The following is a 14,896-nucleotide window of genomic DNA, read 5'->3' as shown; positions in this document are numbered from 1 at the left end:
AAATTAGTTATAGTTTGTTTGATGGTACGTGTTACTCAGATAACCATAGTAATTCTAGAGCTAATATGTGCAACAAATCCCAACTTCCGGGAGGGGCACATTTATTAGAAAAAAGGCTAAAGCGGGCTCTACTCGCTAATCTGATGATTCATGATAACTTGACAGATTGCACGACCCTCGTGCCGGCGACACATAATTCAAATTTCTGCCCTATCAACTTTCGATGGTAGGATAGGAGCCTACCATGGTGACGGGTGATGGAGAATTAGGGTTCAATTTCAGAGAGGGAATCTGAGTGTCGGTGTTTCGAACCGCCGACTAGTGAATTTTTGATTGCGCGTCTAGCCTGGATGGTGTGCAAAGTAGGCACAAGGGTGTATACTAGTTCGGGTGGAATGTCCCTACGTCCAGTTCGTGGTTGCTCGTGTAACTTGCACTAGTTTGCAGTAGGGGTTACAAACGGTCGAGAGAGGGAGAGGAATCCTAAGTCTCTGATTGCTAAGTGTTCGTGTGAGTGTCCCCCTTAGAGAGAGAGCCCCCATTCCCTTTTATAGGCTAAGGGAACGGGGCGGATTACACGAGAGAGAGAGAGAGAGAGAGTCTCCGCGACCCTGCCGTCCTCCTCCCCCGTGCGTGGGCCTTGTCGTTCTTGTAGATGATGGCTGATGTGACCGTGCGGCGCGCCCCGGTGTGGAGGGCAGCATGAGAGCATCATTACCTACTCTAGCCCATCGCCTGCACGGGTCGTGTCAACTGTTGAAGCACGCCTATCCCTGTTCTCACGGTGGAGGTTTGACTATCCACGACTCGTCGCCTCCACGGGCCATGTCATCTTGTCGAGGTGCGTCAATCCCCATTCTGGTGCCGGGGGCCTGACCTCAGGTACATCCCCTTAAATGCGTAGTAGTTGAGGGCAGCGCAGGACCTCGGGGGTCCCACACCTTTGAGCCACCTTCCTCTTGGGGTCGGGCGAGGCCGAGTCCGCGTCCTCGGGGTCCGGGAAGGCGGAGCCTTTCCTCCGGGGGTCGGGCGAGGCGAAGCCTCCCCCTAGGGGTCAGGCGAGGTGGAGCCTTCCCCTTGGGGGTTGGCTCGGCTCCTGATCCCTGCGTGGCGTCGGGGGTCGGAAAGGCGCCCCGTGTCCCGCGCCAGGACCGCTGCTAGTGGGCTGGCCACAGCTGCGGGGTCTACCCGACTGGACCCAGCCATCCGATTAGAGAGGTTTAATCATGTGGTGATCCGCCTAAGGTCCCCACTTTGCAGTATCCACTATATTTATCCTCGTCAGTAGCCCCCAAGCCTTCACGCGGCTCAGAGAGCCACACGGGGGCTCAGCTGTGCTTGGGCATCCTTCTTCTGAGGTGCGCGCCCGGTCGGGTGTGCTTCTATCGGGTCCGCGTGAGCGGACCCTGTGGGTGTAGCCCTCGAGCCTCTGGGCAAATCAGTGATTCGCGAAGAGGATTGAATAGCGCGCATGGGTTTGTATCTAGATTGATGTGACTTCAGAGTGATCTCTCTCCGCTAGGCTTGTGTGGGTGCGCGCAAGTGCACCCACTGGGTGTAGCCCTCAAGCCTCTAGGAGAATTACAGATTCGCGCAGAGGGTTAGGAAGCGCGTTGCGCGCGGTGCCTCGGCCTGAGGGCTCTTCGTTGAGTCTCGTCTTCATCAGTTACAGTCGACGACAGCTTTGCAGATGTCAGGATGCTTGGCGTGGATTCTCTGTCCGCACCTCCCCTCACTTGCCTCGGAGCTTGCAATGCCTTCCGCGTGGCCCGGCCTCTGGTGGCGCCCGTCATCCCGTCATATCTCGCGTTGTCCCATTGGACCAGCTGCCACTGGTGAGGATGAGGGCGGGTGGGTGTTTTGAAGCCGGTTCATCGATTTTGGCCCACTTCCATCTTGTGACACGCCTTGCCCGGGAGTGGCTATAAATAGTAATGCGGGGCTCCATGCTGCTAGCCAAATTTGGCAAGCAGTGCTTCTGATGATGCATGGTAGACTTAGGCCACCTAGAGCCCGGGTCCGGCTTGCTCGGGCCGGATCCGGCTTCATCGGTTGTTGTTGGTGGATTAACTGCGAGTGGAGGAGCGTGAGGAAGGAGAACTCGAGCATCCAGACCCTTGGCGAAACCATCGTGAGGCGGTTTCGCTAGTAACGGTGCTGGTGCCTCGTGGAGAATGGCGTAAGACCGCCCCTCCGCCTGAAACAGTTAGGTAAGTGGTGGCTCCCCGTGCCCTTCCCGCCGGGAGGCACATGCGAGCTCCGCCACTCCCGCTTGGATTTCGCGGAGGAGCGCCGGATTTGCCCGGTGTTGCATAGCCTTGGCTAGCAAACCTGGCTTTTGGGATTCGTGATGCCTAGCCTCCCTCTTTCTTATACTCCCCGCTACCATTGCCGGGGCAACCTCGCTGTTAGGGGATGGACTGCGACGCAGCCATCCGTTTTGGTCTAACAATAGCCTTCAAGTTCGTGGGGAGTCGAATATTCTCATTCAGGCATTTTCTACGCATGGGGACTCCGAGGGACGAAGGAGATTTCCTCCCGGTTCTGACCCTGTGTTTTGTATGCGACCGCGTGTTCAGTCTCTTCGTGATTCCGGCTCCCGAGCCCCCGCGCGTAGCGGCAGTCTGATCGAGGGATCATTTCATCTTGCGATCATCTTCCCTCAAGCGTCCTCTTCGACAAGATGGAGGGGACGAGCCATGCCACATTTTTCCTTGTTGGACGAAACATGGTGCTTGGTGAGCTGGTAACGGGTCGGTTCGAGTGGGGCCCCGGTTCCCGTCCGCGGGGATCCGACATGGGTCAGCTGGTGACCAATTCCAGGTTCTCGGTGGCCAATCCATATAGTTCTCAGATCCGTTCGACCGGTCCCAATGGCTCGTTCCTTTTCTTTGAAGAAAAACAATGGATTGTGCACAAGCCAAGACACGAATGTGGGTCGGGATGCCCGAGGCATCCGTGCACCCGGGTACTGGCCGCAAGCGGACCCATCCATCTCCAAACCGTCACTCCGATGGTGCCCTGGGGTGGCTGTGAACCCATCGGTCGGCCAACCTTCGAACCCCTAGGCCTCAAATGGGCTGTAAGGGCGTTTGTAGCCCTGTATCACTCCTTACCTACGAGGGCGCTCGGCCTCTCCGCCGCCGGGCGTGTCCCCCAAGGGGACGGGACGGTAGTAGCGTGCGCGTGCCTCTCGAACGGATGGGGTGATGGGATGCGGCCTTTATGGCGATCACAGAGTCGAGGCGGCCGGTTCGCCTTCCGCTTCCTCCGCCTATAATAGGGGCCTTTTGGTTGCTTTGCCTGTGTCACGCCGACTCGCTCCTCCGCCTTCTCCACTTCTCCACCGTCTAAGCCAGAGCTCTCGCCATCGCGCCTCCTTCACCGGAGTTCTCGAGCCCCCGCTTCCGCCCATCAATGGTGTCGTGGTTCCGCTCGGATGTGGGCCACCCACGTTTGGAGGGTCTCGTCAAGCGTGGGCTTCTCTGTGCAAGGACTGCGGCGAGGGAGTGGGTCGTACCTAGCTGCAAGGAGGTGCTGGCGTTGCTCGACGGCTACACCATCTCCTTCGTGCCCTTCCACGAGAAGGCGGGGGCGTGATGCTGCCCCATTCATTCCTCCGGGGCTGCTCCACCACTACAAAATCAAGCTGCGGCATATGAATCCGAATAGGATCTAGCACATCGCGGCCTTCATTGCACTATACGAGGGGTATCTGGGGATCGAGCCCCACTTTGATCTATGGAAGTACTTCTTCGCCGTCTCCCTGCTCAACAAGAAAAAGGACGGGAGGACGACCTTGGCGCCGACGGGGTGCGTCGACATCCACCTCTAGTCAAATCGGGCGAGTGAGTACATGGCCATCACGCCAAAAAAGTCCAACAAGGGGTGGCACTCGCTTTGGTTCTACGTGAAGAAAGATGACGCCGCCCCCTGCCGACCTTCACCGGGCGTACAATCGAGGAGGCCCCGTTGGTGTGGGTGTGGGGCCCTGTGGAGAAGGAGAAGAAAAGGCTCGCCGACATCACGGCCTTCATGGGACATGCATCGTCAGGGCGTTTCACAGGAGGAGGGTGGTGCCATTGATGGCGTGCGCCCTCCTGCTATACGGCATGGTGCCCGTCGTGCAGCTCGGCGGCACGATGCCCACCTAGGGGGCGTTCCGTGACTCCGAGATTGAGCAGCGCATCAGGGAGGCGCTAAAGCTTTCTGATGTTGTCTTCCTGGTCGCAGAGCACCCAGAGATTCAGCCTGTAACTGGCTTCATTGACATGGTAAATGTCCCCTAACTTTCTCCCCCTCATACGATTCCTCCAGGTTTTGTTATGGACCTCGGGGGTCAGGAACTGCGAGAGCACTTTGGGGGGCTTCCGTTCCTCTCGCGCGTTGTTGCCGGAGGATGAGGCCGTGAGGGTGATGAACCACGCCTACGACGAGGTGCGAAAGAAGAAAAAGGATGCGGAGAAGGAGAAGAAGAAAGCAAGGGCGCGGGTAGAGCTTCAGCGTGGCAAATGCCAGCAAGGGTCGCCAGAGGTGGTGGAGGAGGAGGACGATGATGATGAGGGCGGTGACGATAGCGACTCATCCGTTCTTTGGGATGAGCTGGTAGGCAAGGATGAGGGGCTTTTCCCGTGTCCGACAACGCCGGGACCGATGCTCCACGACCCCTTGCCCGCCTCAGTGCAGGTAAGGGATGAAGCACGCCGGGAGCCGGCGGATGCGGGCCATGCCAAGTCGGGACTGGCGCCCCTGGCCCTGCGCCCACCTCGGCGCCGAGAAGGGAGGACGCATTCCCGGAGCTAGTGGACGTGGTCCTCGCTACTTCGTTCGAGTCTCCTGACCAGGCGGGAGGGCTGAAGCAGCATCACGTCAGCGAGGCGCGGCTGGAGCCGAGCGAACCGACCTCCAAATGTCGCCACCGGATGGCACTAAGGTAAGCTGGAGACACCTCTCGCCCTCTTGTAGCTGGCACCACGGAAGACCCTTGCACTCTAGTAGACGCGCTTGAGGTCACCGACATCACGCCGAGGGTGTGCGGGAGCAGCACCGAGGAGGTCACGATGTCGGCCAGGCGGGCGTTGCGGGTGGCGGTCCAGGAGACGCCGAGGGCGGCAACGCCCACAGCGGGGCGGACGGAGGAGGAGGTTGCATGGGTGGAGCCACCGCCCTTGCAGACCGACGCATCCGCGGCAGGACAGACAGAGGAAGGAGCAACGCAGGTGGAGCCGCCGCCCTTTGCAGACTGATGCGTCCGTGGTGGGGGCGAACAGAGGAAGGGGCGACATGGGTGGAGCCGCCGTCTGTGCAAGAGGTGGGGGCTTCAGACGGGGCAGCGTCGAGGGAAAGGCCGGTGCTGCTTGAGATCGGGACGGCCGACCACGAGATGACTTCGGCTCCCGACGGTCAGGTGGTCGTGGCTGCGACGGTGGAGCCGCAGGAGACGCCCACCGCTTCAGCGCTAGCGGTGACGGCCAACGCCTCCGGCAACGAGGGATCTTCGCTCTCTGGTTCCCGTAGGCGGCGACTGGTACGCATGGAGAGGCCCCCGGATCCGATGGGCTGACCGGCTGGACCCCGAGGCGACGATCTTCGCCCTCAACGATGAAGCAAAGGTCGAGGAGTGGAGGAACCTCCACTCGTGGGTCAGGGCCATGACCGAGGCCTCGGCCACCACACTAGGCATGATGGGCGATGTCGTCACCCCGATCGGCCAGGTACGACCTATTCGTGCCCCCAATCTCTATTTTTCTTGTGTGTGCTCCTGATTCGTTCCTTCTTTGCTGTCCCTCGTAAACTGCAGCCGGGACAAGTCCCTATTCCTCCGCCGCGAGAAGGACATCTGGGATCGTCGCGTCGAAGAGGCGTGACTACATGAGCAGCTTGCCGCCGCCCATCGGGAAGCGGCCGATGCCCGAGCCAAGGCATGCGTGGATGCCGTGGCGTTCGAGCGGCTGCAGGCAGAGCGGGATCAGCTACTCCGGACCGTGGACGAGCTCCACACCGAACACGATGCGGCTTGCTAGGAGCGGGCCGATGCCGAGTTCTTGGCCAAGGAGAATGCGGAAGAGGCGCGGTCCACCCAAGGGAGCCTCTCCAGTAAGGGTCTTCTCTTTCCCCTTTGATTCGCTGGATTTTTGGGTGCGGCGGGTCTAAGTCCTTTCCTGCGTAGACACCCAGCAGCGGGTGGCCTCTCTCCAGCAAGAGCTTGCCGCTGAAGTGGGCCTGAAGATCGATGCCGCGGTGGTGGCTGCTGGTCTCGCTATCGAGGTCGGCCAGCGCTGGGTGGAGATTTTTGGCCTTCACTCTGAGGTGAGCAGGTGGACGGTAAGGCTTTGCTTTCTCCCGATGTCTTTCTTCCCAAGGCTCTCAACTAGCTTTTCTGACGCGGTCGACGTGCGATCAGACAGCCCCCGATGACAAGCTTGGGCACGAGGTGGTGAAGAGCTAGGGCCTGGAGAGGGAGCTCGGTGAAGTGAGGGTCAGCATCCTTAAGGAGTCCGACGAGCATGACGCCCTTGGGGTCGGGCGAGGCAAAGCCTCCCCCTGGGGATCGGGCGAGGCGGAGCCTTCCCCTTGGGCTTCGGCTCGGCTCCTGATCCCCTGCGCGGTGTCGGGGGTCGGGAAGGCGCCCCGTGTCCCGTGCCTGGACCGTTGCTGGGCCGTCAGGGCTTCTTCTGCTGGTGCGCTGGCCACGGCCGCGGGTCTACCTGACTGGGCCCGGCCATGTAATCTGATTGGAAGGGGGCTAATCACGTGGTGATCCTTCTAAGTTCCGCACTTTGGGGTATCCACTATATTTATCCCCGTCACTAAGAAATGGCTACCACATCCAAGGAAGCCACCAGGCACGTAAATTACCAATCCTAACACGGGGAGGTAGTGGCAATAAATAACAATACCGGACGCGTTAGTGTCTGGTAACTGGAATGAGTACAATCTAAATTCCTTAACGAGGATCCATTGGAGGGTGCCAGCAGTCGCGGTAATTCTAGCTCCAATAGCATATATTTAAGTTGTTGAAGTTAAAAAGCTCGTAGTTGGATCTTGGGCCGGGTCAGCCAGTCCTCCGTTTGGCGAGCACGGACCTACTCGACCCTTCTGCCGGTGATGTGCACTCGTGGCCTTAATTGGCCGGATCATGCATGCGGCGCCGTTACTTTGAAGAAATTATAGTGCTCAAAGCAAGCCATTTCTCTGGATACATTAGCATGGGATAACATCATAGGATTCCGATCCTATTGTGTTGGCTTTCAGGATCGGAGTAATAATTAATAGGGACAGTCAAGGGCATTTGTATTTCATAGTCAATTAGGAGGTGAAATTCTTAAATTTATGAAAGACGAACAACTGCGAAATCATTTACTAAGGATGTTTTCATTAATCAAGAATGGAAGACTAGTAAGATTGTTGCAGAAGCGACGCCATTAATTAATAATGTAAAATGTGTAAAAAAAAGTGGCATGAATAACGAAGGATATATACAACTCAACTACTAACTAGTACTCCCTGCGTCCCAAAAAGACTGCATCCAAAAAGACTGTTCGTTTAGAAAATTTCAGACATATTATTAGCAGTGGAATATGACCATATTACCCCTAATTAACTATAGCAGTTGTGATTGAAAACCGCGCTATTTCTTTGGTTCCCTAGATCCTTAACAAATGCAAATGCATTGGAATCTAAAAGGTAACGTATACTTAAGCATTTAAGCATTTGATTGGCTCCATACCGTTCTCTATGCAATTCTTTCTTGATATTTTATATTGTTTTAATTAGATGCGCTTTACTATAATGAACACTTTTTGTGGGACAAACTTTGAAGGCTAAACAAACAGTATTTATACGATGGAGGGAGTATACATTATGCATTCAGTGTGGTGGATGCCGTGGATCCCATGTGCGTCACGAGGCGCTGTGCGTCTGCTACTGACACTATATATATGAAATCCAAACTCACATGGAAAAAACAAGGACACATGCACAGTTCCTAGTGTTACATTGGTCTGATTGGCGCGCTATAGTGACTTTCATATCATCAAATCTGGCAGCACTCTACTTAGACTCCAGGCAGCAGTTACATTTTGGGATCGACCCATGCATCGTTGACTTATTTACATTCCAATCATTCAGCAATCAGCATCTTCACCAGCTGACCTGCACCTACTCGTAGTTGCGCTAATAATGGCCAGGCCGAGAGTTATTAACAAGAAGGTCCCAAACTCAGCCGCCTTCTCGGAAAGCGTGGACTGATGAGAGCTACTCCGATCCTACATTTGTGTTCTTCCTGACAGACAAGTAAGCATGATCCTTAGCTGACTTTGTCTAGTGTACAGTTTTGCCGTCCTTCAATGGCCTTCGTTAGTTCTTCGATCAGTTCACCCTAGCTAGCTATATTCTGTCTGTTCTCGTTGGAGATATGTTTAATTTCGTCCGAGGCCAGATCTACGCAAGTTGCGTGGATTTCGTACGTTATTCAGTTCATTAGCACACACTATTCAGTTCCAGCCATCGCCTTCGATCGTCTTTGCAGGTGAGGGTGAGCAACAACCATCGTCAGCAGATTCGGCCTTGTTACGTTCTCACTTTTCAGGTTGGGACAGGCCAGATCAGCACTCAGCAGCAGGAGGCGCAACAATGATCCTAGAAACCACGATAATCAGCATAGTCGGGTGGGCGGCGTCGCCGGTGGTAAACAAGCTCGTGGACAAGCTGCAGTGGTACGCGGTGCAGCGGTACAGATGGCACCAGGGCCTCCCGGAGAAGCTGGAGACCCTGGCCCATTTCCTGGATGAGATCGGCAGCACGGTGAACGTGGTCGGTGCGCGAGGGTTCAGAGACCCCAAGATGATGTGCTGGCTGTGCCAGCTCAGGGGCGCCGCCGACGAGGTGGACCACATCTTCGACGTCCTGGACTACGAGATCATCGGGTCCAGCTCCAGCCAGCCCGACGACCCTTCTGCCGCCGAGCGTGGTGGAGCAGCGTCCATTGGGTCGGCCGAGCTCTGCGGCAGGCTGAAGAAGCTGCTCGCCAAGCTGAACGACATCCGCCAGAGCTCGCGTGGCCTCATGCAGGCCTCGATGCTGGCTGTCGCGGGGGCAGGCCCCGACGGGTGTTCGAGGCCCGTCACGGGGCCGCTGCTACCGCAGGGGCTGATCCCCCTCGGATACGACGGCCAGTACGAGGATCTTCTCGCGTGGTTGCTGCAGCCGCCGCAGGGCAAGGGCGGCGGCGTCACTGTCCTCGCCATCATCGGCCACGGCGGGATGGGGAAGACCACACTTGCCCAGCGCGTGTGGGGAGACGAGCATGTCCAGGGCACCTTCGACCTCGTCATATGGGCCTGGGTGTACAACAAGACGAGCGAGGCCGACCTCCTGGGCGAGATCTGGAGGTCCGCCGCCGCCGCCGAACGGCGGCGGCACGAGCAGATGAGCTTCGGCGGCATGCAGCTGGAGCTGCAGAAGCTGGTGGCGTCCCGTAGGTACCTGCTGGTGCTCGACGACGTGTGCAACGACGAGGCGGCCACCGAGCGGCAGAGGAGGGACATGTGGAGCGCCGTGCTCGCCCCGTTTCGGCAGCCTGAAGACATCGGGAGCCGGGTGCTGGTGACCACTCGGGCCGTGATCTGCGCGGACACGCTGGGTGCGGACAGCAGCAGGAGGCTCACCCTGGATGGCATCGGCCACGAGGCGTTCGTCCGCCTGCTCTCGGGCACCGCGGCTTTCGGGGCCGGTGGGAGTGTGGAGGAGGCCACCCGTGCTCGTCGGGAGCTCCAACAATTCCTTCGAAGCAGCAGCTTGTTCCCGGAGCCGGAGGCATCGTCGGCATCGGCGTCATGGCTGGCATCCAACTGGAGGTGCTCCCCACTGTCAGCCAAGGAGATGGGGCTTGAGCTAAGGGACAGCCGCGGCAAGACCAAGTGGGCGGAGATCATGGCAACGGACTCCCACAGCCACAGGAATAGTGTGGTGTCGGTCCACGAGTCCAGCTTCCGGCATCTGCCGCCGCACCTGCAGCACTGCTGCGCCTTCATCAGCCTCTTCCCGAACAAGTTCAGGTTCCTGCCCGAGATGCTCGTCAAGATGTGGATCGCCGATGGGTTCATCAGCGGCGACGACGGCTCGTCGTGCACCAGCATGGAGGAGACGGCGAGAGGGTACTTGAACGACCTGCTCGCCAGATCACTCCTGCAACCCGTGCAGGACGGCGACAAAACTTACTACGTGGTGCACGAGCAAATCCATTCCATGATACGATCGGTCTCTGCAAGCTACTTCCGGATGATCCAGCCCAACTACTGTTCGGCCGCCAAGATTCCTCACACAGTGCGCCACTTATCTGTGACCACTGGCTGCGTGGCTCGGCTCAAGAAGCTGAGTCTCCTGAAAAGGCTGCGGACGTTTATCCTTCTCAGAGATCCAGATCCTTCAGCAGTTGTCACCGCCATTGACGAAGATCTGCTCAAAGAGCTAGAGGGTGTCAGGGTTCTGGATTTCACCGGCACGGACATTAAAGATGTGCCTTCAGAAATTGGCAACCTGATTCATCTGCGCTGTCTGGCTCTTCCTCAAACCGTGCAGGCGTTCCCTGAAGAATTTAGCAAGCTGTTCCACCTGCAGACACTAATTCGGAGCAAGAGCAAATACGACCAAACAGATGAGGTACACTATCACACGGGCCTCGATGTTGCATTTACACTCAATGCCACGAACAGGAGAAGTTTGAGGCAGCTCAAACGCATGAATTCGCTCCGGGGTTCCCTAATCATAACGGGGCTTAGTCTAGTTGCCAGCGAGGAAGATGCGCAAAAGGCTCAGCTCAATAGCAAGAAATCTGTGAGGGTCCTGACACTGGAGTGGGAGGCCAAACAGTCTGCGACTGCGAGGTTCCTGGAATTTGTGTGGGAGGCCACGGCCAGACGTCCAACCTCTGCTACAGATTTGGATGTTCTTGAAGGTCTGCAGCCCCATACTGGTCTTCAGATGCTGCACATCAAAGGATACCGGGGCATATCATCTCCCAGCTGGCTGCTCAACAACTGTCTCAGCCAGTTGACGCACCTGCATATCATAAATTGTAGGAACTGGAATGACCTGCCTCGTTTTGGTGATCTACCACTTCTCAACCATCTGGAGATCACAGACCTGGAATCTGTTACAGAGATCGATGGCTGCGGACCCTTCAAGTCATTAGAGACACTTGTGCTATCTGACATGACGAGTTTGGAAGAGTGGTGGACAGCGGCCAGAGCCACAGATAGCGGCGGATTATTCACTGCTCTTAAGAAGATAGAAATCTTCAATTGTCCAATATTGAAACTACCGCCTCCATTTCCACCAACCTTGGAGTTACTAAGGATATGCAACTGTCCAGAATTGAGAGATAAAGTCCGGAAACGATACAGAGGTGTGCCCCAACCGATTCTAGACGTCGATTTCTTAATGTGGTAATTCGCTGTTCTCTTAAGGTTTTCTGTTAAGACAGACAATGCACGATGATGTACCTATCAGTTGAGTTCAGATAACAACTCTTTTCTTCCCCATTCTGTACCAGTCATCACCAAGCAGTTCCTGTTCATGTACCCGTTATTACAATGAATTTCTCTTGAATTATTTAGGCTTATGCCACTACTGGAATTGCGTTTTAGGCTCGTGTCATCGGTTCAAAATGGGGTTATTTATGTTGACCATTAAGGATCGGCTAATGCGTTAATTAGACTAGGAAGTACTCTGTGAATTGCTTGATCTAGAAACAGAGAGAGGGATTGAGAGATGCAAGAGAGGGCACGGGGTTATACCTTCGTGCCCTAGGCCGGCGGCGGATGCAGAGGTGCCTGCCATGGCGGTGTAGCGCAGGGATGGGAGTAGTTCGGCCGTAGGCGTACGGGTCGCGGTGGCCGACGGCGTAGACGCGTCCGCGAGCTCGGGGCAGAAGCAGGGACGTCGAGGGCGATGCCGGAGGAGCTTCCCGCCGCTTACCGCGCTCAAGGTAGATCGGCTACGCTGACTGTGGGTGGGGTGGCGGCGGCCGGTCAACCTCGTGATGCGAGCCGCTGGCCCTCACCCCCTTTTATATTGCGCGGCGCGACGGGGGCCCACCAGCTAGGGTTGAGCTGGGGCGCCCCCGATCAGGGCGCTTGGGTGAGGTAGCCCATCGGCCCGTTAGGGTCCGATGGGCTAGGAGATCAATCTAACAGTCTCCCCCTTGATCTCACCCTGTCCTTTTCTTTTACTTTTACTTTTTCGCGTTTCGTCATGGATTTGTGTACAGAGCATGCCTCATCGTTCACGATCAATTGTCGATAGATTTAGCAACTACAATCCACGCTTCCATTCAGAGACGGATTCTTTAACTTTTTGGGCCCTTGTAGTCCGAAGATCACAGGCTATCCCTTAGCCCCAAGCCAGCTACGTGTTCCTTGAACACGTTGGGTGGTAAGCCTTTCGTTAGCGGATCCGCAAGCATTTTCACTGTGCTTATATGTTCAAGATTTATGATCTAATCTCGGACTTTATCTTTCACAACATAATACTTTATATCTATGTGTTTGGCAGCACCACTTGTCTTGTTGTTGTGAGCGTACATCACTGCGGGCTCGTTATCGCAGTACAACTGTAATGGTTTAGATATATTATCAACCATTCTCAGACTGGGTACGAACTTCTTTAGCCAGTTCACCTGCCCCGTAGCCTCATAACACGCAACAAACTCGGCATACATTGTGGACGATGTAGTGACGGTTTGTTTGCAACTTTTCCACGATATTGCTCCCCCGGCTAGGGTGAACACATATCCTGACGTGGATTTTCTGTCATCTCCTGCGTAATTGGAATCTGAGTATCCTACGATACGCAGAGATTCTGTTCTCCTGTACGTTAACATGAGACCTTTTGTGTCACACCCTAAAATATTCAATTTTAGGATGTGACTATCTTTTACAATATGCTCATCTATCAATAGAATTTTCCGAGAATTTTAAAGATTTTTCTGGCAATTATTCTATTTATCCAAGAGCTAGATCCATTTTATTTACTTGGAAAGCTCAAAAATTCTTTTTCATGAGTCCCAAATATTTTATTGCGAATCCTCGTGACCCAAATTAACTCCCGAGTTTTCCTCGGAAATTTTTGGGATTCTTCCGGATATATTTTTCGTGGTTTGAAATATTTATCTGGACTTTTCTAGATTTATTTTGAACTTAAAAATATGTTCTGGAAAATATTTCTATTTTTTTTCATTTTCATCGCAGTCAGACCGAGCCGTATCTTTGTTGTATATCCTTTTAACCTTATCCTCTCCGAATCATTAAGAAGTTCTATCGAGCTCCCGATCATCTAACCATTTTTTCCCGATCAAGTCATGCTCGAAAACGACGCCTCGTGGCTCGTCTTCAGTATTTTTCCGATGATGTTCGATCACCGTCAGCTCCAACGACTCGGCCTGATCCTTTCCTTCTCTTTTCCGCGCTCTCGAATAACTCGTTCATGTTCAATCAGCTCAGTCAGCTCGTTTTCGTATTCACCACTCACCCGATCATGTTTCGGCTCATAAACGAACTCACTTGGCCCTTCTCGTTTCCTCTTTCTGTTACCTCTTCTATCCTCTCGTTGCTCGCTAAATTGTGGGACCCGCTGGTCGGTCCAATCCCGTCTCCCGTGAGCAATCCGGACTCAAGAACGAGTCCCAGCCCGATGCGTCGCCGCGTCCTTATCCTCGTTCGAGTCGGAGCCCAGCACGATATCTCCAGACCCATTTAAACGCGTCTTGCACCACCTGTTCCCCAATAGCCGGCCCTAATTCTCTCCCCTGCGTCGGTTTCTGCGTGCCCTATAAATTCTCGCGTAACCCTAGGCCGCATCTTCCCTGCTCATATTTTTCCCCACCGCCGCCCCTCGCGCCCATGCGCAGCCATCTCCTCGCGTGTGTCTCTCCTGCAGCACCGCACGTAGCGCCGGCCCTAGTTTTTCCTCGTCGCCTTGCTCCTCCTGCAGCGCCCAGCGCCGCCCCTGCTCCGTTCTCCCTCTCCCGTGAGCCCCTGTGCGCTTGCACCCCTGCCCATCGCTTCTGCCTCGTGCGCTCCCCCTCCTGCATCCTCCTGCGTCTCTGCAACACGGCCACCACCAGGATGCCGTCCTTCTGCATCACGTGCGCCAGACCTGTCCAGTGCCGCCGCCCTGACCTGCGCGCGCCCTGCACTCCCTCCTGTACCGCCCCCTCTTCCAGCACCGCGCCTGCCTAGCCCTGCATGTCCAGAACCGCCAGGAACAGGAGCAGACGCTCAGGAACAGAACAGACCCGCCTCTGCAACTTCCTTCGCAAAATTCGATCACGTCGACGCATCCCCGGGGTAAGTTAGGTATGGAACGGAATCCCCTCGTCGTCCTCTTTCTTTTGCCCCGCTTCCCGCGACCTCTCGTGCCCTAAATCGACGGGAATCTGAGCTACAGTACCCGCCACCACCATTGGAGCTGTGCTGTGAAGCTTTTTCAATTTAGTCCCTGAAGAATCCTGTAAATATCGTGTGCATTTTTGTGTCTAGCGAAAATTGCAGAAAACCCCTAGATCTTTTCCATCTTTTCAATCCAGCCCCACCATGGAATCTTTTCAGATCTAACCCTAATCTTTTCCTATTTTGCAAGCACTATTTTCTGTGTCTTGTATTTCTTTTCAGCTAACCCTTAAAGTCTATAGTTAATTGCGTATAGGTCCCTGCAGCGCTGTTTTATGCGTAGTTTCCGCGTTTTATATCCGTTTCGATCCGTTCTTTTTGCGTTAGTCTTCTAAAACCCTAAGCTATCGTTTAGTAGCGTTGTTGTGCCGTAATTCCTGTTTTTAAAATTCAATATCAATTTAATTTGAATAATATCCTCTCATCTAGTTTTCCGAAATAAAATC

General features: G+C 55.1%; 1 protein-coding gene across 1 annotated transcript; it reads left to right on the top strand.

Moving 5' to 3' along the window:
* The first annotated feature begins 8,844 nt into the window (after nt 1-8,844).
* On the top strand, nt 8,845-11,451 carry LOC112892493 (putative disease resistance RPP13-like protein 1). The gene has a single exon (XM_025959640.1). It carries the CDS (start codon nt 8,845-8,847, stop codon nt 11,449-11,451), a length of 2,607 nt encoding a protein of 868 aa, XP_025815425.1.
* The last annotated feature ends 3,445 nt before the right edge of the window (nt 11,452-14,896 follow it).

This window comes from Panicum hallii, chromosome 5 (genome assembly GCF_002211085.1).
Source record: "Panicum hallii strain FIL2 chromosome 5, PHallii_v3.1, whole genome shotgun sequence".
Classification (NCBI taxonomy): domain Eukaryota; kingdom Viridiplantae; phylum Streptophyta; class Magnoliopsida; order Poales; family Poaceae; genus Panicum; species Panicum hallii.
This window is presented reverse-complemented; position numbering and strand designations above follow the sequence as displayed.